General features: G+C 55.0%; 1 protein-coding gene across 3 annotated transcripts; it reads left to right on the forward strand.

Moving 5' to 3' along the window:
- On the forward strand, positions 1-19,884 carry IL12RB1 (interleukin 12 receptor subunit beta 1). Of its 3 annotated transcripts, none has more exons than XM_039243256.1 (16): positions 1-130; positions 1,191-1,253; positions 2,151-2,265; positions 2,763-2,932; positions 4,594-4,736; positions 7,992-8,025; positions 8,635-8,760; positions 10,133-10,215; positions 11,236-11,482; positions 13,516-13,680; positions 14,297-14,434; positions 14,788-14,949; positions 16,576-16,710; positions 17,653-17,758; positions 17,984-18,065; positions 18,870-19,884. In XM_039243256.1, the coding sequence occupies exons 1-16, from the start codon at positions 70-72 to the stop codon at positions 19,221-19,223; spliced, it is 2,184 nt and encodes a 727-aa protein (XP_039099187.1). In that variant the 5' UTR covers positions 1-69; the 3' UTR covers positions 19,224-19,884. The 3 variants fall into 3 exon arrangements, with proteins under 3 accessions (XP_039099187.1, XP_039099188.1, XP_039099189.1); XM_039243257.1 differs by having other exon boundaries at positions 13,519-13,680; XM_039243258.1 differs by lacking the exons at positions 7,992-8,025; positions 10,133-10,215.
- The last annotated feature ends 2,744 nt before the right edge of the window (positions 19,885-22,628 follow it).

Here is a 22,628-nt window from a genome sequence, read left to right on the forward strand (position 1 = left end):
GACGGGGTGGCTGGGCCTCACCAGCAGCACAGAAGTTCATTGGGGCTGCAGGCTTCCGCGTGGGCTTTAATGGGGCAGCTACTGACCCGGCTGGTCCCCCTCCTTCTGCTCCTGCTCCCAGGGCAGGGCGGTGAGTGCCCCACCCTGACACGGTGGCTCTCTTGCTGGGATCTGGGTTCTGGGGTGGGTTCTGTGTCTCTGTGCCTCAGTCCTTCCCTCTGTCAAATGGGAGATCGGTGATCAGAGCTTCTGGGGTCAACCTTGGGCATCTTCCCTCTGGTCTCGATTTTGTCTTCTGTGGAATGGGCCGAATCTCTGAATCTTTCCTTCTTCCCAGAGTTCTGTGCGAAATGCTATGATGGGGTGCCAGGGTGGCTAAGTCGGTTCAGAGCCTGTGTCATGATCTCACTGTTTGTGGGTTTGAGCCCCGTGAGGGGGTCTCTCCTGGCCGCACAGAGCCCACTTTGGATCCTCTTTCCCGCCCCCTACCACTCCCCCGCTCACGCTTGCTCTTCTCTCTGTCTCAAAAATAAATACAACATTTTAAATAAGCAAATAAATAAATAAAAAGCAATGCTAAGAAAAGGGCAAAGAACAAATAAGTATATAAGCGATATGCATGATAACTGATTATGTTTGTAGCATACAGCATATGATCACATTATATATCTGCATATCCTCTCTCTCCATCTTGTGGAATCAGATGGGAAGGAGCCCAGACCCTGCTGCAGATGACTGGGTTTGAACTCTAATTCCAGCTCCGCTGTTGCTGCTGTGTGACCTCAGGCCACCACTTTGCCTCTCTGTGCCTCAGTTTCCCTCTCTGGAAACCGAGCGTTGGCAAGGTTTCAGGCCCTTCAGGGGTCAGGAGGAGCTGGAGATCAGGGACTGGGAGGGGTCCAGGGGGCCCCGGATTGCAGGGGAAGAGCAGCCTGAGAGGCTGATGAGTGGAGGAACGAGCGGGTGGGCGGAAGGGCGGGAGGATGGAGAGTCGGACGATGCGAGCTCGCCTGCCGCCGGGTGGGTGGGAGAAGATCGGAGGTGTGGATGGACGGGAGGGCGGGCGCGTGGATCCGTTTATGGGAAAACGGAGAGGTGGGTGGATGTCGACTTGGCAGGGCCCCAACCTGAACCCATCTCCCATGCAGGGAGAGGCTGGGAATGTCATTATCTCTCTGTTGCCTTTGCAGCCAAAGCCTGCAGTGCCAGCGGGTGCTGTTTTCAGGACCCGCCGTATCTGGACGCAGACTCAGGTCTGGAACAGCTCCGCGTTGTGTGGAGAGGTCATGCTGGGCTCTGACCGACCCGTCCCTGGCAGCCCGCCCCTCAGCTCTCCCCTGCCCAGCCAAAGATTCGGGCCCACCTGAGGCCCTGGAAGTGACCAGACAGACTACTGCCCTGTCCTCACCAAGCTCGGGTGTCCTGGATCAGTTAGTCCCTTGCCTCTCTGAGCCTCGTCTCCTCCCCAGCAGGGTCGCATGTGGGGGCTAAGCAGCCGTTAAGCGTCTTGGGGGTTCCCCGGGGGCAGGCATTGCTGGAACATTCATGCTCGTGATGCACCCCACTAAGGGGGAGCCACTGAATAGGCTGTTCAACCACTCCTTTGTGCAAGAAATCTTTACTGAGCACCTGCTATGTGCAGACACTGTTCTAGGCATGAAAGGACCAGCTGTGACCCCAGCCGTCTTCCCAGGTCATACCCTAGTGCAGGAGGTGCATAACAGCCAAGCACAGACATGGCCAGCCTCCTAGGATGTGCTATGAGAAGGCAGAGGAAGGCGGACGGGGGGAGGAAGGGGCTGCTTCGGGTTGCCTGGTGGTCAAGGAGGTGACACTGAAGGATAAATTGGAAGGTCAAGATCTGACGGGGGAAGGCATTCCAGGCAGCCGGCACAGCATGTGCAAAGGCCCCGTGGTGGGGGTAAGCCTGGAGTGTTTGAGGACTGGGGAGGAAGCCGGTGCGGCTGGAGCAGGGTGCGCACAGGAGACTGCAGGGAATAGGAGAAAAGGGCACGGGAGGGTGCTGGGAGTGGGTCTAAGGTGACACCGGACTACTTGAAGGTCACCAAGATTCATCCTGAGGGTGCGTCAGCAAGGAGGGCCCGCTCCCGATTTTTGGTCCATTCCCAGACCTCCGGCCTCTCCTCCAGGCTCGGCTTCAGGCCCCAGAAACCTGAGCTGCTACCGCATATTCAGCGCCGGTTATGAATGCTCTTGGCGGTATGAGGGCCCGGCAACTGGGGTCAGCCACTTCCTGCGGTGTTGGTGAGGACCCTGCCCTGGTCCCCAAAGCCTCATTCATCATCCCACCCCGGCTCCCGCCCCCAAGTCCCTGCGCTCAGATGTGTGACCTTGTCAGGCTCCTCTCTGGAGGCTCAGTTTCTTGCGTGAGAAGAGAGGGCTGGAGGGTTGGGACAGTATGTTGGGGAGCGGGGGCGTCAGCGTAGGTGGGCATCCAGGTTGGGTGGCGATCAGGATCTTTCTAGTCCTTCATCCGCGCCCTCTAACTCATTTGTCCATCCTCCCGCCCCGTATTCACATCCCACTTCCCGCTGCGGCAGCCCATCTCGCGAGATTCTGGGGTCCCCCCCCCCCCAAACCCCTCTGTTCCAGGCTGATGCCCATAGAGTCCCCAGGCTGGGGAGGGGGAGTAAAGGGGGCAGAAGATGCACCCTATCTGCTATAGCTGCCGAGACACCCCACCCTGGGGTCCCAAGGACCCCAGACTGAGCACCAGCCTGCTCCCCCCCCGCCGCCCGCAGCCTCAGGTCCGGGCGCTGCTGCTACTTCGCCGTGGGCTCAGCCACCAAGGCGCAGTTCTCCGACCAGGATGGCATACCGGTGCTCCAGCCCGTCAGGCTCTGGGTCCAATCTCGAGCCGGGAACCGGACCGAGAAGTCACCTGAGGTTACCCTGAAGCTTCACAGCTCAGGTCAGTACCCTGCTCGCCGCCTCCTCCTCCTCCCCGCTGCTCCTTCCTCACTCTGAGGAGCCTCTGGTCCCTGAGCCTGGACCTGGAAGGATTCTGGCCAAGGGCTTCAACAACGCCAACTATTTTCACATCTGGCACTACTGTGTGACACGGCAGCTTTTCGTGGTCCACTCCCCGATCCCCAGCTGCTGGACACTTAGGTTGCTTCATGGCCAAAGCTGCTTGGGACGTTCTTGGGTCTTCAATGTCTCTTTTCACGACTCAACCACATACATGTGACACATTGTTGTCGAGTTGCCGCTGTGTGCGGCCACTGAGTCACAGGGACATGAGCGAGGCCAACAGAGTTTGCAGCTCGGAGCTGGGACTAGGGTGAGGCGAGAAAGGAACCCGCCCCGGGCACCACATTTCAAAGAAGTGCCAAAAAAACTCACTAGTCAATGTAAATGATACCATAATGCCATATTTTTAAAAATCAAAATTAATGGTGATGAACAAAATATCTAATTTGAAAATAGGGGGCGCCTGGGAGGCTCCGTCCGGTAAGCGTCCGACTCTTGATTTTGGCTCAGGTCCTGTTCTCACAGTTGTGGGATCGAGCCCTGACTCAGGCTCCGTGCTGGGCCTGGAGCCTGTTTAAGATTCTCTCTCTCCCTCCTTCTGCCCCTCCCCTGCCCATACTCTCCCTCCCTCTCTCTCAAAAAAAAAAAAACCTATAAATTAATTAATTAATTAATTAAAGACAAGATCTGACCGTGTCTTTGTATAACCTTGTCTTTCTTGCCTCACTGTAGTCCTGGCCCCATCTCTCTCTGCCTTCACGGAGCCCAGAATCAACTGGGGGTGATGAACAAGGCATGATTATTACATATGAGGAGATACCGCTGGGAGGCCAAGGGGGCCTCCAGCTCAAGCTGGGTCTGGAAGGATAAAAAAAGATCCAACAGGAATAAAGTGTAGAGAAGTGTAGTCCAGGCAGAGGGCACAAGGCACGGCAAGTGCAAAGGCCCTGAGGTAGAATCAGGCATGTATGACCAAGATGCAGAAAGAATGATAGAATGATTCTATCTTTAGGTCAGGGTCTAAAAAATTAGTAAGATCTCCCTAATAGTCCTCTACAAAAATAGATTCAGCTAATTACCCTCCTGTCAGCAACTTAGAAAAGTGGCTGTCTCACTATAGCATTGCTATAAGGAGTATTAATATTTTTTTTAAAAAATTTTAATGTTTTATTTATTTTTGAGAGAGAGAGAGACAGTGTGAGCAGGGGAGGGTCAGAGAGAGAGGGAGACACAGAATCTGAAATAGGCTTCAGGCTCTGAGCTAGCTGTCAGCACAGAGCCTGATGCAGGGCTCAAACCCACGAACAGTGAGATCGTGACCTGAGCTGAAGTCGGACGCTTAATGGACTGAGCCACCCAGGTGCCCCAGGAGTATTAATATTTTAATAGATATCTTCACAAGCAGGATGCTACAGATAAGCCTTGAATCTTTGATCAATAGAATCCCAGGCTTAGATGAAACATGTAAGAGTTTCCCTGATTCCCATATTGGGGGCTTAGGCAGTTACCCTCGGCTGGGTGGGGCCAATTTTCTGAAATTTCCAGGACTGACCACACACATGTGCTGGCCCCCTCCCCAAACTCCGTCTCTGCTTCCAGTTAAATATGACCCTCCGCAGCCGGGAGACATCAAGGTGTCTGGGTCCGCGGGGCAGCTTTTCATGAAGTGGGAGACCCCAGCCCGCCAGGATGGCGCCGAGGTCCAGTTCCAGCGCCGGACCCCCGGCAGCCCTTGGAAGTTGGTGAGTTTATTCCCCAGGCCAACAGGCGAACACAGTCCTCTCCCCGGGCAACTCCATCCCCCAAATCAGTTTCACCAGCTCCACAACCCTAACCCTAACCCTACCTGGCCTCCACTCTTGCCTTCTTTCTAGCCTCTGGAGTCTCCTTGACACTCAGATCTCATCATGACCTCCCTTGCTCACACACCTTCCATGGCTCCCTATTGCCCTCAGGAGGGTATCCTTTCCTCAGCTGGCCCTAGGGACCCTCACCTGCCTCATGCTTCCTCTGGCCCCCTCCTGAATGGCTTTTGGTCTCTGCTCGTGCCCTGCATTTCCAGAGTCTGCCTTTACCAATGCGGTCTTCTCCGTCTGTATTCTTTTCTCTCCATCTGAGCACATGAGAATCCAGCCCACCTTCAGGGTCCAGCTCCAGGGTCACCCTTCCAGGAAGCTGCCCTTCCACTCCTTTCCTCCCTCCCTCCCTCCCTTTCTCCTTCTCCTTCTTCTTCTCCCTCTTCTTCTTCTTCTTCTCCCTCTTCTTCCTCTTCTCCTTCTTTTTCTTCTTCTTCTCCTCCTCCTTCTTTTTGAGATATAATTAACATATTATATTGGTTTCAGGTGTACAAACATAATTATTTTATATTTATATATATTCTGAAATGCTCACAGTCAGTCTAGTTCACATCCATCACCGCATGAAGTTACAAACCTTTTTTCTTGTCCTAAGGACTTTTAGGATCTACTCTTTTAGGAACTTTCAAACACACCATACAGTAGTATATATATATTTTTTGTTTATTTATTTTTGAGAGAGAGTCAGCAGGTAGGGGCAGAGAGAGAGACACACACAGGATCCGAAACAGGCTCCAGGCTCTGAGCTGTGACCCCAGAGCTGGACGTGGGGCCTGAACCCACCAACCATGAGCTCATGACCTGAGCCGAAGTCAGACGCTTAGCCAACTGAGCCACCCAGTCGCCCCCATCATGCAATGTTATTAACTACAGTCACCAAGCTGGACATTGCATCCCCGGGACTGACTTATTTTATAAATGAAGCTTGTGTCTTCTGACCACCTTCACCCATGCCACAGACTGCCCACCCCTGCCTCTGGCAACTACCAATCGGTTCTCTGTATCTATTCGGTCCAGTCCATGTTATGCTTGAGATGCCACGTGGGTGAGAGATCCTCTTTCACTTAGCAGAATACACCTCCCCATCCAGGACGTCACAGATGGCAAGATTTCCTTCCTTCACAGCTGAGCGATGGTCCGTTGTATATACATGCCACCTGTTTTGTTTTTCATTCATCCATCGACGGGCCCTTAGGTTGTTTCCATGTCTTGGATGCTGTAAATAATGCCACAGTAAACATGGTGGGGGTGCACATTTCCTTCTGATTAAATACCCAGAGGTGGGATTGCCGGATCGTATCGTAGTTCTCGTTGTAATTTTTTGAGGAACCTCCGTGCTGTGTCCCGCGGTGGCCGTACCACGTCCGTTCCCACCAACACTGCCTGAGGGCTGCCTCTTCCCCACGCCCTCCCTGACCCTTGATGTCTCATGTCTGTTTCAGGAAAGTCATTCTAAAGGGGGTGTATCTCACTGTGGTTCTGGTTTGCATTCCTGGGGCGATTCGCAACCTTGAACACGGTTTGTCCGCCTGCTGGTCATCTGTATGACTTCTCTGGCCCTTCATTCATTCTTCGGCTCCCCTCTGGTGCCCCTTCTGTGTCCCCCCAGGCAGAGCCAGCTGGGCCCGCAAGAAATCCTAGCCGTGGCTTAGAGCCCCGGACGTCTCTAGTCTGGGGGCCGCCTGGGGGTCTCAGTCGGTTAAGCCTCCGACTCTTGATTTCAGCTCAGGTTGTGATCTCAGGGTTTGTGGGCTCCCCACTGACAGTACGGAGCCTGTTTGGGACTCTCTCCCTTTCCCTCTCTCTCTGCCCCTCCCGTGCTCGAGCTTTCTCTTACTCTCTAGATAAATAAATACATACATATATACATACATACATACATATATGCAAGCCCCTAGTCTGGGAGAGACAGAGACCTCTAGCCTCTGAATTATGGCTTCTCCTCCCTCAGACTGGGAGGATCTTGATCTCGGGGAGCCGCCTCAGCCTCAACCCCGCCATCCCTCCCAATGCTGGGCCCCTGCGAGTCTCTGTTATCCCATCAGGTCAATGGGATCAGTCAAAGGCAGGTGATATGGGGCCTCTGATGGGGAAAGGCATCTCTCTCTGTGTTATTTCCAGCCCCATAAGCACACTCAGCGGTAGACCCTGCCTCCCCCTTAGCAGAGGAAGGCACTGAGGCTCAGGAGGTTGAGGGACCCTCCACATCACACAGGGAGTGTGTCCTAGGACAGGCTGTGTCCTAAACCTGGCTTTCCTGACCCCTCCCACCCGCCCCCCACCACAGACATACAGGCTTTACCACCTAAGATTTAAAAAAAATTTTTTTTTTTTTTTTGAGACAGAGACAGAGCTTGAGGCAGGGAGGGGCAGAGAGAGGGGGAGACACAGAACCCAAAGCAGGCTCCAGGCTCCGAGCTGTCAGCCCAGAGCCCAATGTGGGGCTTGAACCCACAAACCACAAGATCATGACCTGAGCCGAAATTAACAGTCAGACGTTCAACCAACCAAGCCACCCTGGCGCCCCCGTGTCCCCTGAAATCTAAGTAAAAACTTTTGATTTTAGAAGAACCTTAGATTCTCCGAAAAGTTCCCAGGACATCCAGAGCTGCCATGGAAACCCACCTTCCCGCAAGTTGGCGTCTTACATTCTTGACTGTTCACAACTGAGGCGGATGTCGGCATAGTGCTATGAATTAAATTGCAGGAGTTATCTGTTTTTCCACGAATGTCCTTTTTTATTTAAAAAAAAAAATTTGGGGGGGGTTGCCTGGGTGGCTCAGTCGGTTAAGCATCTGACTCCGGCTCAGGTCATAATCTCACAGTTTGTGGGATCGAGCCCCGCTTTGGGCTCTGTGCTGACAGCTCAAGAGCCTGGAGCCTGCTTCAGATTCTGTGTCCTCCTCTCTCTCTGCCCCTCCCCTGCTCATGTTGTCTCTCTCTCTCTCAGAAATAAATAAGAAAACATTAAAAAATTTTTTTTTAAATTTCTTTTATAAACACCCTCTTTCTATTCCTGGCTCTGATCTAAGCTTCCACATTGCACTCAAAATAATTGTTTGAAATGAAGAGAGCTAATATTTCTCAACTCCAAAATGTTCATATGTTCATTCATATGTGTGTATATATATCTTGTCCTAGGGCCACTGCGGACATCAGGAAGTTGCTGGCTTCGGTGAGAATAATAGTAACAACAACAGCTGCAGAAAGCTAGCATTAATTGGGCACCCACTGTGTGCCAGTCTCAGTGCTAAATTCTTTGTGTGCTTGCTGGCCTACCCTGTAGTTCAGTATTGGATTATTCCCATTGCACAGGTGAGGGAACAGCCTTGGGGGCAAGAAGCCATTGATCGGGGTCACAACAATGGGTGGCCTTGCTGGGACTCCGACCTAGGGCAGGGGCAGAATGGGTGATCTCGAAGTCCCTGAGGGGATAGGGCCTGGCCTATTCCCACAGTGTCCCCAGGGCCCAGCACACAGCTGGCACTCGATAAGTATATGACGACCAGGGGCGCCTGGGTGTCTCAGTTGGTTAAGCATCTGACTTTGGCTCAGGTCATGATCTCAAGGTTCGTGGGTTCGAGCCCTGTGTCAGGCTCTGTGCTGACAGCTCGGGGCCTGGAGCCTGTTTTAGATTCTGTGTCCCCCGCTCCTGCTCTGTCTCTCTCACTTAAAAAATAAACATTAGGAAATAAATAAATGTATGACGGTTAAGTGCCAAGCCCTGGGCACCCCCAGGTGTGGGACAGCCCTTCAGCTTCGTGTTTGACTGACTTCTTGCCAGAGTCGTGCGTCTGCCCCCTGCAGATGGACGCAGCCCAGGAATTCCAGCTACGGCGGCGGCGCCTCAGGCCGGGAGCCCCAGAAGACCCCTGGAGCAGCTGGAGCGGCCCCGTGTGTGTCCCCCCTGGTGAGAACACCCAGAATCACAGGAGCCAGGGTGGCATTAGAAATCCAGCAGTGGGCCTTAGGAAAACGGTGGTGGGGCAGGGCGCCTGGGTGGCTCAGTCCGTTGGGCGTCTGACTTCGGCTCAGGTCATGATCTCACGGTTCGTGGGTTCGAGCCCTGCGTTGGGCTCTGTGCTGACAGCTCAGAGCCTGGAGCCTGTTTCAGATTCTGTGTCTCCGTCTCTCTCTGACCCCTCCCCTGCTCATGCTGCCTCTTCCTCTCTCTCAGAAATAAATAAAACATTAAAAAAAGAAAGAAAGAAGGCGGCGGGAGAGATAAGTGCCAGTTAGCAAAAGGTGGCAGAACAGTGGGCGAGTTTCGCTTTGTCAAATGTGGGGAAGCCACAGTCCGAAAAGAAACATCTCTCAGTCTTTCTCTTCAGTGTTCCGTTGCTTTTGCTCTTTTAAAGCTACCCAGGGTGCTGACGGGGGGAAATGGCTGTGTCATGAAGATGTACTTTCCCAAACGACACAGGAAGCTGGAGTTTGGGCAGCTCTCGCATGGCGATGTGGCCCAAGAGGGAGGGAAGGGTGAGGCCACGGGCAGCGTTTGCCCCTGGCCTCGTGATCCGAGGTCCCCTCCTGCCCAAGTGTGTTTTCTGCTGGAAAACGACTCCCAGAGTTATTTTCAGGCTTAGGGAAAAAAATTATAGGAAAAAGCACATCCTAAATAAAATGTGCCGGGGCGCCTGGGTGGCTTAGTCGGTTAAGCGTCCGACTTTCGCTTAGGTCGTGATCTCGCGGTTCGTGGGTTCGAGCCCCGCGTCGGGCTCTGTGCTGACTGCCAGCTCAGAGCCTGGAGCCTATTTCAGAGTCTATGTCTCCCTCTCTCTCTGACACTCCCCTGCTCACGCTGTCTCTCTCTCTCCTAGAAATAAATAAAAAATAAAAATAAATAAATAAAATGTGCCATTTTAACCATTTCAAAGTGTACAGTTTTCTCTTATTTTTTAAGTTTTTTTTTTATGTTTTATTTATTTCTGACAGAGAGAGACAGAGCGCGAGCAGGGGAGGGTCAGAGAGAGAGGGAGACACAGAATCTGAAACAGCCTCCGGGCTCTGAGCTGTCAGCACAAGAGCCCGATGCGGGGCTCGAACCCACGAACCGTGAGATCATGACCTGAGCCACAGTCGGACGCTTAACCAACTGAGCCACCCAGGCGCCCCCAGAGTGTACAGTTTTCTAGTGTTAAGTAAAGTCACATAGTTGGAGAGCAGATCTCCGTGTTTTCAGATTTTGCAGACTAACAAACGGGGCCCCATCCGGGGTCTGCGGGCAGTGTGGGCAAGGGACGGCCCCCAGCATCACGGTCTTGGGGTCTCGTTCATTGCAGGACACCTCCCGCTGCCCAGTTGGAATTTCTCAGTGGGAGCACTTCACCCAGATGGGAAAAGGAAGGTGACTCTTAATGGGCAGGTAATGGGCCGTCACAGGGCTACAGGGGGCCCTGGGATGGGGAGAAGGCGGCAAGAAAGAGGCTGGAGTCAGGGGATCATAAGACATGAGGAGGGAGGGGCCCTGGGGGAGGCGAGGACCACGGGTTCACTCTGCAAGTAACTGGGAGCAGGAGAGGGTGTGTGAGCAGAGGAGGGACACGGCTTCCCCTGGGTGCCAGGCGGGGAACAGATTTTGAGCGGGCCTGGGGTCGACCATGTTGGTCTAGATGGGAGATCATTTCTTTGAAGTCCCCCAGACCCATTAAAAACAGCCTAATTAACCCACGTTTTACCGAGAAGGAAACTGAGGCACAGAGGGAAATCTCTCAGCCAAGTCAGGGGCAAAACCACCAAATGTTGCACCTTCACTCTAATGAACTCAGCCAGTTCCCTAAAGGGCTGTCACCATAAGGCCGCAGTAAAGCCACTTCACTTCCTGGCTTTCCTCTCATTTGAATTCCTTTCCTTAGGAAAAATTTCCAGGCTTGAGGTAACTGGGTCCAAAGACGGAGGAAAAAAAACATTTTTTTTTTCCTGGCTCTCAGTGGGTTGTTTTTTTAAAAAATTTTTTTAATGTTTATTCTTGACAAAGAGAGAGAAAGTGAGCACGACTTGGGGAGGGGCAGAGTGAAGCACAGAGCCCAACATGGGATTTGAACCCACGAACTGTGAGATTGTGACCCGAGCAGAAGTCAGACCCTTAACCGACTGAGCCACCCAGGCGCCCCTTGGCCCTCAGTGGGTTTCACCAAATTATTTTCCCCTCAAGCCTACGTGCCCTGGACATGAACACCTATTTCCCAGCAGCCTCGGTGGCACTTAGGGTTTCTTTTTTGGGGATGGGGGAGGGGGGGTTGTGTTGTTTTGTGTGGTTTTGTTTTAATTTTTGGCACGCGTCACAGGCTCTGGCCCGTGGAGGGGTCCTTTCAGGGGCTGCGCCCTGGGGAGGACGTCTGGGTCCAGGTCCCCACAAGCCATCTCTCACCCCACCCCCCTACAGCTGCCCCAGCTTCCGCTTCCGGAAGGCTGCCTCAGGTCCAGGTCCGGCGGGGAGGTGACCTACCGCGTCCGCCTGCACATGCTGTCCTGCCCGTGCAAGCCCAAGGCCACGAAGACCTTGCAGCTGAGAAGGTTTAACCTCAGTATCTCGGGCGGGGCCTATGACCTGGCTGTTGTCTCCCAGAATCGCTTCGGCCCCGGCCCCAACCAGACGTGGCACATCCCTGCCCACGGCCACAGTCACTCAGGTGTCTCCTCTGGGGCCGGGAGGGCTGTGGGAGGGCCCCTCAGATTTGAGAACCGACTCTGAGCCCCCACCAGGCCCGGGTGAGGCAGGTGAGGCACAAAGGGAAAGGGGTGTCAAATTCAGGAACGTGTCAGAATCCGTGATTACAGTATATCATGTTTTAACGCGATATTAAAAAACAAACAAATATACTCTGGCCGGCAAACTCCATCCAGACCCACCACCTGTGTTTATAAATAAAGCTGTAATGGGATCAGGGCAAGGTCAGGGTGGGGTGAGTGAGGCAGGACCATCCAAGTACATTTCTATCTTCATGTAAAGGTCTTCATTTAAGATCATGATATCTGGGCCGCCTGGTGGCTTAGCCGTGAAGCATCTGACTTCGGCTCAGGTCATGATCTCACAGGTTCGTGAGTCCAAGTTCGATGAGTTCATGATGTATCAATGCATCGGGGGAGCCGCGCTTCCTTCTCTTTCTCTCTCCCCATCTCTCCCTCTCTTTCCCTGCCCCTTGCTCACTTGCGCCCTCTCTCTCTCTTTCTCTCACAAAATAAAATAAAAATCTTAATATTTGTTCATGATGTATATGTATACATGATTACATGTGTACATATGTATGATGAAAAAAATCAAGGTTTAGTATTATTTTTAAAAATTTTTAACATTTATTTTTGAGAAACAGAGAAACAGAGCACAAGTAGGGGACGGGCAGGGAGAGAGAGAGATGGAATCTGAAGCAGGCTCCAGGCTCTGAGCTGTCAGCACAGAGCCTGATGCAGGCCTCGAACTCACAAACCATGAGATTATGACTGGAGCCAAAGTCAGACGCTTAACCGACTGAGCCATCCAGGTGCCCCTTGATTTTTCTTTTTAAATATTGCATTAAATTTTTTTTAATGTTTATTTTTGAGAGAGAGCATCAGTGGGGAAGAGGCAGAGAGAGAGAGAGAGGGAGACACAGAATCTGAAACAGGCTCCAGACTCTGAGTTGTCAGCACGGAGCTCGATGTGGGGCTCGAACTCAGGAACCATGAGATCATGACCTGAGCCGCAGTTGGATGCTCAAACAACCGAGCCACCCAGGTGCCCCTTAAATATTGCATTTAAAACAGTATTTACCTTGATGACTGAGTTCTTTAGTGCCTGAAATGTCGTGCCTGCTGAGTGCCTCACTCGCCACACCCTGGTCCTGGCCCTCCTGGGACACCCGCCAGCCCCGTGAGCACAGGGCTGTTACAATGATGCCCATCGCAGAGATGAGACAACCAAGGCGCAGAGGGGTAAAACCACTTGCCGGGGAGGCACAGCAGTGCGTCTGTCAGTGCCCGTCCTGGTTCGGGTCACGGCCCTGCTGTGTGACCTTAGGCCGGTGGCTCTCCCTCACTGAGCCCCAGAATCTGTATCATTGGGGTGATCACAGTCCCACTCGATAGCAACGTGGCACCCGTAAAGCCCTCACGCTGGCCTGGCGCATACAGTCGGTGCTCAATAAATGCTATCTGTCGACCCCGGAATGGGAAGTAGTGCCCACCTCCCTAAGGTTGTTGCAGATCCCCTGGCGGTAGGGCGTGGGAGGGAAGAGCAGCTGAGTGGGTGTGTCCCTGTGTCTTGGCCAGGAGACCCATCCTGCACCCCCCCTGCACCCCGCCACTGGGTGAGGCAGGCGTGGGTGGCCAGGCATCTGCTGGAGCAGGAAACGCTCCCGGGCTGGCGGGGCGGGGGCGGGGGGGGGAGGGGCAGCGGGAAATCAGTACAGGCATCGCGGATGGTGGGCGTCTTGGCAGGGAGAGCGTGGTCAGACCGGGAGAGGACCGAACTTACTCAAACAGCGCCTGTTAGCCTGACCCGGCCCCTGGGCCCGCAGCCCCCAGCCCTGCAGCCCTCGGTGTGGGGAGACAGAGCCAGATGCAGACACCCGCACCCTCCCCCCCCACCCCCCCAGGGCTTAGAGTTTGGCGAGAGGATGGGGCGGGGCTACGGGAGCCTTGGACTAAGGTGCAAGTTCTAACGTAGGTCTCCGTCCCCTTCCCAAAGCAGGGGCTCTGAATGTCAGTGCCGGAGCCAATGGGACCACCATGCGATGGCCGGCCTGGGCCCAGGACACGACATACTGCATCGAGTGGCAGCCCCAGGGCCAGGACAGGAGCCTCACCACCTGCACCCTGACTCCACCCCAGGATCGGGACCCTGCTGGAATGGGTACCGTAATGCCTCTGCCTCTGCATTAGAGCCCCTGGTTGGTTCAGACCCATATGGGCTGCGCGTGTGAGGTGTCGGAGGCCCAGAGAGGCCTGGCTGCTTGCCCGAGGTCACACAGAGGTGGAGAATGGGCTGAGGCTTGGACGCTCCCACCCATGAGGGTCTGGAACTCCCTGCCAGGATCCTGGGGCATCGGGGCTTAGCCCCGGGCAGATTGCACCCCAGCAGGTAATGAGTCTCACATCCCAGGGTGCCAGTTAAACATTCACCCGTGCCAGAGAAGGTGCCAGCTAGCAAGATGCTGGTGGGAAATTAATGAGGCCTCTGGAGGGAAACGGGGAGGCTTACGGCCTCGGTCGTAGGAAACCTCAGCCTCAGACGGGGCCTTGAGGAGACAGAGCTGCGTACGGGCACGCCAGGCCCTGGGCTTGAGGTGGGGGGTAGGCTGTGAGGGGATAAGGAAGGGATCCCGGAAGAGGGGGCATTGGCAAGAGGGTTTTGAAGCATGAGCAGGAGCGCTCTCTGGGAGTTCCTGGCACGCGGCACAGCCCGTGCAGAGATGGCAGAGGTGGAAATACAACCTTTTCACTGGCCTGGCCGGTGCCCCTCGTTCCAGCAACCTACAGCTGGAGCAGAGCGTCCGGGGCGCTGGAGCAGAAGGTGTGTTACCGCATCACGATCTTTGCCTCTGCACACCCGGAGAAGCCCAGCTCGTGGTCCACGGTCTTGTCCACCTACCACTTCGGGGGCAATGGTGAGTAAAGACCTACAGGGTGGTCTCTCTGGAGGGCTTGGCAGTGGCCTTGGCCATGAGGAGGAGGGAATGAACATTTAGAGGCACTTCGGGTCAGGCCTCGGCCAGAAGCCAGATGTGCGGAAGTCTTGAGTGGTTCCTAAGACACCCCCAGCGGCATCGGCCCGTTTTATAGATGAGAAAAGTGAGGCCCAGAGAAGGGAAACGATGGTGCCTGAGTAGTGGAGCCGGGATTTGAACCCAGGCCCACCGGCCAGGGCTACTGGGGTCTCTGCACGGTGCCAGGGTGGGCATGCAGAATGGGCATGTCCAGCCAGTACTCTTGGGACTGACCGTGGCCATCATGGCACTAGTTGCAGCCCTGGGGGCCGGAAGCCCACAACATGTGCTGGTGAAAAAGCTCGGCCCTGACTCCGTGTCAGTGGAGTGGACGCCCTCCATGCTAAGCGCTTGCCCCGGTGTCCTGAAGGAATATGTCGTGCGCTGTCAGGATAAGGATGGCAACCGAGTGTCCGGTACGTGAGGCAGCGCGGGCCTGGCTGGGGAGAGAAGGAGTCTGGGATTGAGGTCTGCCTCGCTGGGGGACCCTGAGCCCCTCGCTGCCCCTCTCTGGGCTTTGGTTTTCCCACCCATAACACAAGAGTTGGGCTCAGTGTCTTGACGGCCCTTTCCAGGCCCCCAGGAGGGCCCAGTGGGCAGCAGGTGCGCTCACCATCTACTCGGTGTGTGAGTGGCAGCCCCTCCCGCAAGTCAGCAATTCAACTCCTGTGCAGCGGGATGACTGTCTCCATTTCACAGATGGGAAAACTGAGGCCTGGAGAGGGATTCCTGCCCAAGGGTTAAGGAAGCCTGGATGTGCGCTCAGTCAGCTGCCCCTTCTCACCCCTTAGGAGGGAAAGAAATGAGAGCACACAGGCCAAGTCTCACTGGGGCCGGGGGTTCCTGTCATTTCACACCCGGGGGACCCCATCTTCCACAGCCTTTCGGACATGGCCTCACACCCCCCACCTCCTGCCACGATAGGCCAGGCCAGCAACACCTGCCTCTTCATGCCTTCCCTTCCCACCAAGCACCTAGCACTCACTGGTCAAGGCACGAATGCCCTGGGGGGTCAGGGGGACACTGGGATCAAAGACAGACATCCTGTCATAAGCTTGGCCACCCATTTATTAGAGGGAGTAAATGAGGCCAAGTGGGGTTTAGTGGCTTTTTCAGGGGGGCATAGCTGGAGGTGGCCATTACCGAAAACCGATCTGCCAAAAGTCAGATTGCTGAAGATTAATGCACCCAACACCCATTGGCCAAATTTACCGATTCCCCCCACATTTCTTTCGAAGGATATTCCCTCTTGAATATATACAAAGAATATTGACTTAGGGTTCTAGGAATCTTTGCTTCCTGATAACAGCCAACAACTGCATTCTCGTCGTGAGGCTTTTTCTGGAGTGCTTTATTTTTGTTTTAAGTTTATTTATTTATTCTGAGAGAGAGAGGAGAGAGCACAAGCTGGGGAGGGGCAGAGAGAGGGAGACACAGAATCCCAAGCAGGCTCCGCATCATTGGTGCAGAGCCCAATGCGGGGCTCAAATGCATGAATCTCAGGACCTGAGCAGAGCTCAAGGGTCGGACGCTTAACCAACTGTCGCCCAGTTGCCCCAGCGGAAGGCTTTATTTGTTAAAGCCATCCAATTCCTCAGCATGGGCTGAGGTTCCAGGCACACTGAGGGAGCAAGATAGACAAAGATAATGCTGATCTTGACCCTAAAGACGGGAAGGAGGAGAGGGAAGAAACCACGTGGATATCTGGGGAAAGGGTGAACAAGGTAGAGGAGGGGGGGAGTGCAAAGGCCCTGTGGTATAACAGAACCTGGCATCTCCAAGGAGCTTGGAGGAAAAGGCAAATGGGTCTGGGCAGGGCAATGAGCAAGGAGTGTGCAGAGGTCAGAATTTGACCTAATCATCATTCCCTAATATTTTGGTGAAGAAGATTTATTCCTCCAAATAGCTGAGGTGAATGGGTGCATTAAGAGCTTTCAGCAAAATGCCTCGAGTTCCCACTGCCATACCTAGGGTGTCGCTGCCTAGCCGGGACCCTGGGAGTCAAGGCCGTCTGGGAACCCATGCCTGCCTCCCTCCCGCAGAGCTGTCCGTGAAGCCCACAGAGACCAAGGTCACCCTTGGTGGCCTTCAGGCTGGCGCAACCTATACCGTGCAGGTTCGAGCAGACACGGCGACGCTGCAGGGTGCCTGGAGCCAACCCCAGCCGTTCAGCTTTGGTGAGTAGCAGGGCAGGGCCTGGGTGCTCGCTACGCAGCAGCACTGCCCCATCCCAAGCCTCCACAAGCTGCCCCGTGCCATCCCTGCTCCCATTGCAGCACCCTCAGGAGAAAGTCCCACCTCACTCTGTCCCCACCTCTCACAGTTTCCCTCCTGTGAACCTTCGCTCACATTCCTATTGCCGTCCCCACGCAGGTGCCTCTGCCTAGAATGTTTGTTCTTCCTGCTCACGCCTTTCAAACCTCCAAAACTCAGCTCATAAGCTTCCTCCTCCAGGAAGCCCTCCATGCTTTCCTCTGGGTGCCCACCCCTGCCCCCACCTAGCCATTACTGCCCTTCCGTCCTGGCCTGACATCTCGGGAGTGGGTGAGGGAGGCTGTCTGTGTCCAGGCTCTGCCTCCCTGAGCCTGGAGGTGCAGGGGTCGGGGGAGAGGTAGAGGGGACGGGGACTATTTATTGAGTGAATCAATGAATATGAATGAATGAGTATCTCGCTTATCACAAAGGTAAGGAGGTGGGCTCCTTTGTACTTGGGGTGTGTGGCTGGAAGAGATTTGGAAATCAAATGATCCCTGTTCCTGCCACAGTCTCTGCCTGTTGTCCTTACAATGAAATCTGGCCTCAAGAGAACCAGTGAGTCAGGCTTGGTGCAGGGTGGCTGGGTCCCCGGAGTCCAAGGGAACAACCACATGGTCACAGTCTGCGGGCACTTGGAGATACGGCATCCTGAGCACTGCGTGCCGGCCCTTTATCCCGCAGACACGGGGCAAGTGGGTTCCCAGGTCTCTGGCTTTACATATGAGGAAACTGAGGCATGGGGGGGGGGGCTCACGTCATGCCGTGGTCAGCAGCGAGTTGAGGGAGGGTCCAGGCCTTCCAACTCCCTCCCCAGTAAGAGGCGGGAGGTGACCCTCCCCCAACCCAACCTCTCCCACTCACAGAAGCCCAGGTTTCCCGGTTGTTCGATTTGTCCGTTCTCCTCGCGTCCCTGGGGAGTTTCGTGAGCATCCTTCTCCTGGGAGTCCTTGGGTACTTCGGCCTGAACAGGTAACTTGCACCATCTCCCCCAAGATGATCCGTAACAGCAACAGCGATAACAGTAACTGCTCACGCCAAGTAGGAACGTGTGCCCAGTTTACAGAGGAGGAAACTGAGGCCCAGAGAGGTCCAAAGTATCCAGCAGGAGATAAAGAAAAAAGAATAGAACAGTGATTCTGTACAAGGAGTAGTAAGAGTGGCCTACTCCTCTGACCAGCTCCCTCCCCTCCCCAGGGCTGCGCGGTATCTGTGCCCGCCCCTGCCCACACCTTGCGCCAGCACTGTGGTCCAGTTCCGCAGCAGCCAGGGGAAGCAGGTAAGAGCATTCCTCTCCTAATGTAAGGAAGGTCCTGTTTATTGGGTCTATACTCTGGGCCGGGGCTCTGGGGAGTAATGGCCGCGCATTAACTCATTTTATCCTCTGCTAACTACCGACACGAGGATTCCAAACACCCATCCTGTTTACACACAGACAAGCAGAGGCCCAGAGAGGAAGCCCCCGGGGGTCATGTCCCAGCAGCAGAAACAACACAGAGAGGCTTCAACAAAACAAGAATCCAATGTGGGGGGCAGGGGGGAGGGAGGCGGGACTCGCTGGTTGGTGGTCTTCAGGCATGGCTAGGTCTAGGAATCCAGGCCGTAAGCACCCATTTGTCCGGGCTGCTGTTACGCCTGCGGTCTTCCCTTCCAGTCAGGCCCAGCCCTTCCCCAGTGGAAGCAGGTGCCGTTTTCTCCATTCACTTCAGCAAAAGTCTCAGGGCTCTCACTGATTGGCTCACCTTGGGGCACATGCTCATGGAATCAGGGGGTAGAGTGCTCTGATTGGCTGGGCCAGGTCACATGTCCATCATTCAAATTGGGGTGGGGACAGTGCCCTGCCCAATCACATCAAGAGTGAGAAGAGGAGGTGAGGAGGAACAGTTTCCCAAAGAGAAAAGGTTGGGGGGGGGGCGGGGCAGGACTTCCTAAGGGGGAGCTGAATGGGGGTCATTGAGGTGGGCTGATCCCTGAACTGGTCTCAGGATTTTAGAGAATTAAGCCAGCAGGAACGCGATCCTCTCCCTGTGTGGCAGGAAAATAGGGCCTAGTCCGCAGCCTCAGCCCCGCCCTTTCTATGTAGGCTTGGCAGTGGACAAGCTCGGCAGACTTCCCAGAGGAGGTGTTCCAGAAAGAGGCCTTGGTGGTGAACGTGTCCTGGGAAAAAGGTGAGGGAACTGACCTGGACACACCTGGGCATCTCAAGGAGAAGACACGGCTGCTCCGGGGCACTCCTGAGCTGGCCTTGGACCCAGAGCCGCCCTCGGAGGACAGGAGACAGGTGCAAGGACACGCTGAGGCTCAGACTCTAGAGCCAGGAAGGCAGGATGGTCTGGAGGGCAGCCCTGCCCCCGTGGCCGGACTCTCACGGCTCTTGGGAGACCTCATACAGACTCCCACATTCAGTGGCCCTTCGCGCACGGGCCTGGAGGCCTGAGGGACCCCACGTGATGTCCCGAATCCCTATAACCACCTCGAGAGGTACATGGCTGTTTTATTTTACAGATATGACCAGTGAGGCTCAGAGAGGGCAAGTGGCTAGCCTGAAGCCACACAGCACTGGTGGGAGGCAAACCTGGGCCAAGTGACCCAGACCCCATTTCCACCCCCGAGGCTCTGATGCCACCACCCCTCCTCTCCCCTCCTACTCTGTCTAGCATGTATTGCAACATGTCCTGTGGTGGGAACTCTAGAAAGTGCCAGAAAGTGGAAGCTGCTACCTCCCATGACACATGGGGGCATGGGGGAAGGGACAGAACTTTTCGGTGTTGAATAGGCTGGAGGGGGCTCCAAGGGGGCTCATGCTGATCCTAGGACCCGAGGCTGGACGTCATGTCCCACGAGCACTTGACGGAGAGTCTGGGCACAGAACTCCTGACATACTGCGGGGTGTCCAGGCTCTGAGGATCTAGTCGTGGGGAAACAAGGGGGTGGGGCCCTAACCATTCCGAGGTGATGGCCCCTCTTCAGCCTCAGCCTCCTCCCCTGTAGAATGGGGGTGATGATAATATCGAACTCGCAGAGCTCTTGCGGGGGGGGGGGGATACGGCTTAATAAATGAGCCTTCTGTTTAATAAATGAGACGGAATTGGATGATCCCTCTGAACTCTACAAAATCAGGACTGGGCAAGGGGAGCGACAGCCCGAGGGGTGTGGGTTCCCTGAAAACGGAAGCCATGGTCCCTTCCCCCACCTCCACCCCTCTCAGGGGTCTATCTGCCCTCCGACCAGGGTTCAGGTCAGAATCTGGGGTTCCTCCCTCCTCCTCGCACTTAAGGCTCCGCAGCTCCCCATTCGCGCCCCAATCTTCTCTTTCCACCCCCTCCCCACCCGAGCTTCTCTCCTTGTTAAAAGAGTCGCCGCGGATTCCCCGGCGGCCACCAGGTGGCAACACCAGGCCGCGTCTCCCGGCACTAGCGCCGCTCCCGGCCACGGAGTTTGCAAAACAGACTTATACGGTTTTAAGTGGGGGCGGGAGGGGGAAGGGGAGGAGATTAGAACTCGGAACCACTGAACTTTGTGACAAAAGAACATGAAGCTTCTGGGTGAGAAACTGGGGGGAGGCGAGAGGTCCAGGCCCCGCCCCCTATGGGGCCCCCCAGTTTTCCACCTGTGCTTCTGGATAGGAGAACGGAAGGCTTGGCCCCCCCTGCGCTCTGGAGGCGCGTGGCTGCTCACTGTTCCGCGCATGCTCCCTCCCTTGACTGCCTCCCTAGATTACGCAGCCTACCCCCCCCCCCCCCCCCCCCCCCCCCCCCCCCCCCCCCCCCCCCCCCCCGGCTTTGCGCATCAGCGCGTCTCCTTGGTTGGTGGCAAGACCAAGTGAGCAGACAGGAAGGGGTGCTGGAGCCGCGGCCTCATAAAAAAGACCAGAGGGACCTGGGCCCCAGCCCAGAGCTACCTTCTCAAGTCCAGAACCCTACACTCATCCCTACCCCTCCCAGTGAAGCCTCTAGGGAGCTAAACGCCCCCCAAGGGGGCTGCCCCACTCCTGGACCCACACAGTAGCACAGGACCCTGTTTGGTGGCCCCTGGAGCTAACAGACCCATACCTAGGCACAGCCCCCTGGGTCCAAGGAGTAGGAGTTAGACATTCATTGAGCACCCTGCTTCCACTGGGGGGGGGGGGGGGAGGCTGAAACTGCCTTGGGAGAGAAGCTTTCAGGAAGGACAGCAGCCCAGACAGAAGGCTTCCTTGTCTCTGGATCCAGCCGTGCCTGAAGCCCACCCCTTGGGATTTTTCCCCCCCTTCCCATCAGGTTCCTTTTCTGTTGAAACTACTTTGAGTTGTTTCTGCGGCTAGGAAATGACCTATAGGAGGTGCCTCTCTGGGTTTCTGTTTGCCTGTGTGTATGATAGGAAGGGGTTCAGAGCACTGGTTTGGGGTCCCTGCCTCACTGGGTCAGACAACACTACTGAGCAGAGCCCTAGCCCTGTGTTTAGTGAACGCCCGCTGTGTACTCGTTATTCTGGGGTCCACTGAACGTCCAGCCCTTAGCAGCTCTAGCAGTCGGGACTGTGGTAGACCCCATTTCACATCTTTATTCATTCATTGATTTGTGAAGTCTGTGTTGAGCACCTACTGTATGCCCAGCCCTATCCTGCACAGGTCAGAACTGGTTCTCTCGGGAGGGACTTCTGGCGCCGGTGGGGAAGGCAGATGCTAATGCAGTCATCACCCAGAGACTTGTAATAAACCCGACACAGTGACAGTGACTAGTGAAAGTGTGAAGAACGGTGGGTAAGGGAGGGCTTCCTGGAAGAGGTGATACCAGGGTCAAGATGGTGAAGAGAGGCCAGCACAATGAGAGAGCAAAGAGGCTGAGGCAGGTGTGGTTGATGGGGGAGTAGGGGATTGGGAGGGGGCGGGGACAGAGGTCACAGCCTACTGGGGCCTCTGGGTTTGATTCTTAGGCTGGGGCTGGGGCTGGTGTCCTGGAACAGGATGCTTGAGAACCGATTTGTGCGTTGTTCAAAGATTCTTCCTGCTACTGTTCAGAGGAGCAGATGACTCAGCCTTGCTGGCCTCAGTGTCCCAGTCTGTGAAATGGGTAAGGTCCCCTCCAAAGCCCTTGGCCCCTTCTCACTCCCTCTCCTCTGTCTCTGTCTCTCCCTTTGGTCTGACTCCCTTTCATCATGGCTTCCTTCACGAGTCAGGAAGCATCGGGAGATCAGCTGCCTCAGTTTACCTCCCCAGATACCTCCCTCCTCTATGTCTCCAGTGGCCTCTGGGCTTGGTCAGAAAGAGATGTCGTCTCTGTCTCCTCCCTTGAGGCAGGATGGGGCTGAGGTATCAGTGGCCTCCAAGGACCCCGGGCTGTAGGGATAACACCATGTAGCTGTGGCCAGGCCTCACCCTGCGGATGCCAGGCCCCAGCCCCTCCCCCAGCTGTGCGCCTTTGTTATTCCTTCTTTTTTTGTCAGTGACTTTTCTTTTCTTTTTTTTTTTTGTAAAGAAATGTTCACATACCATACAAATCAGCCTTGTAAAACGAACAATTCCGTGGTGTCCGGTACCTTCGCAACATTGTGCAGTCATCACCTTTGTCTAATTCCAGAACATTTCCATCATCGCCTGTGTCAGAACCATCCCTTTATGATGGCTGGGTAATATTCCACCGTGCGGGCGTATCGCTGTGGCCTTTACTCATTCGTTCTTTGATGGACATCTGGGTGGTTTCCCCTTTTTGGGGATTGTGAGCGTGGGTACAAGGCTTGGTGTGAACACCTGTTTTCAATTCTTTGATACGCGCCCAGGGGTAGACGCCTTTCGGTCCCCGCGTAAGTCTGTGTGTAACTTCTCCAGGAGCTGCCGGATTGTCGTCCAAAGTGGCCGCACATT

The sequence above is a fragment of the Hyaena hyaena genome, unplaced genomic scaffold (assembly GCF_003009895.1).
Source record: "Hyaena hyaena isolate Hyena2069 unplaced genomic scaffold, ASM300989v1 scaffold_227, whole genome shotgun sequence".
Taxonomy (NCBI): Eukaryota; Metazoa; Chordata; class Mammalia; order Carnivora; family Hyaenidae; genus Hyaena; species Hyaena hyaena.

Excerpts from the sequence above, each read along its gene's own strand:
- IL12RB1 (XM_039243256.1), top strand. The coding sequence starts at position 70 with ATGGGGCAGCTACTGACCCGGCTGGTCCCCCTCCTTCTGCTCCTGCTC. Across the intron at positions 14,435-14,787 it reads CTACCACTTCGGGGGCAATG|TTGCAGCCCTGGGGGCCGGA; the intron begins GTGAGTAAAGAC and ends TCATGGCACTAG. Across the intron at positions 17,759-17,983 it reads GGGTACTTCGGCCTGAACAG|GGCTGCGCGGTATCTGTGCC; the intron begins GTAACTTGCACC and ends TCCCCTCCCCAG.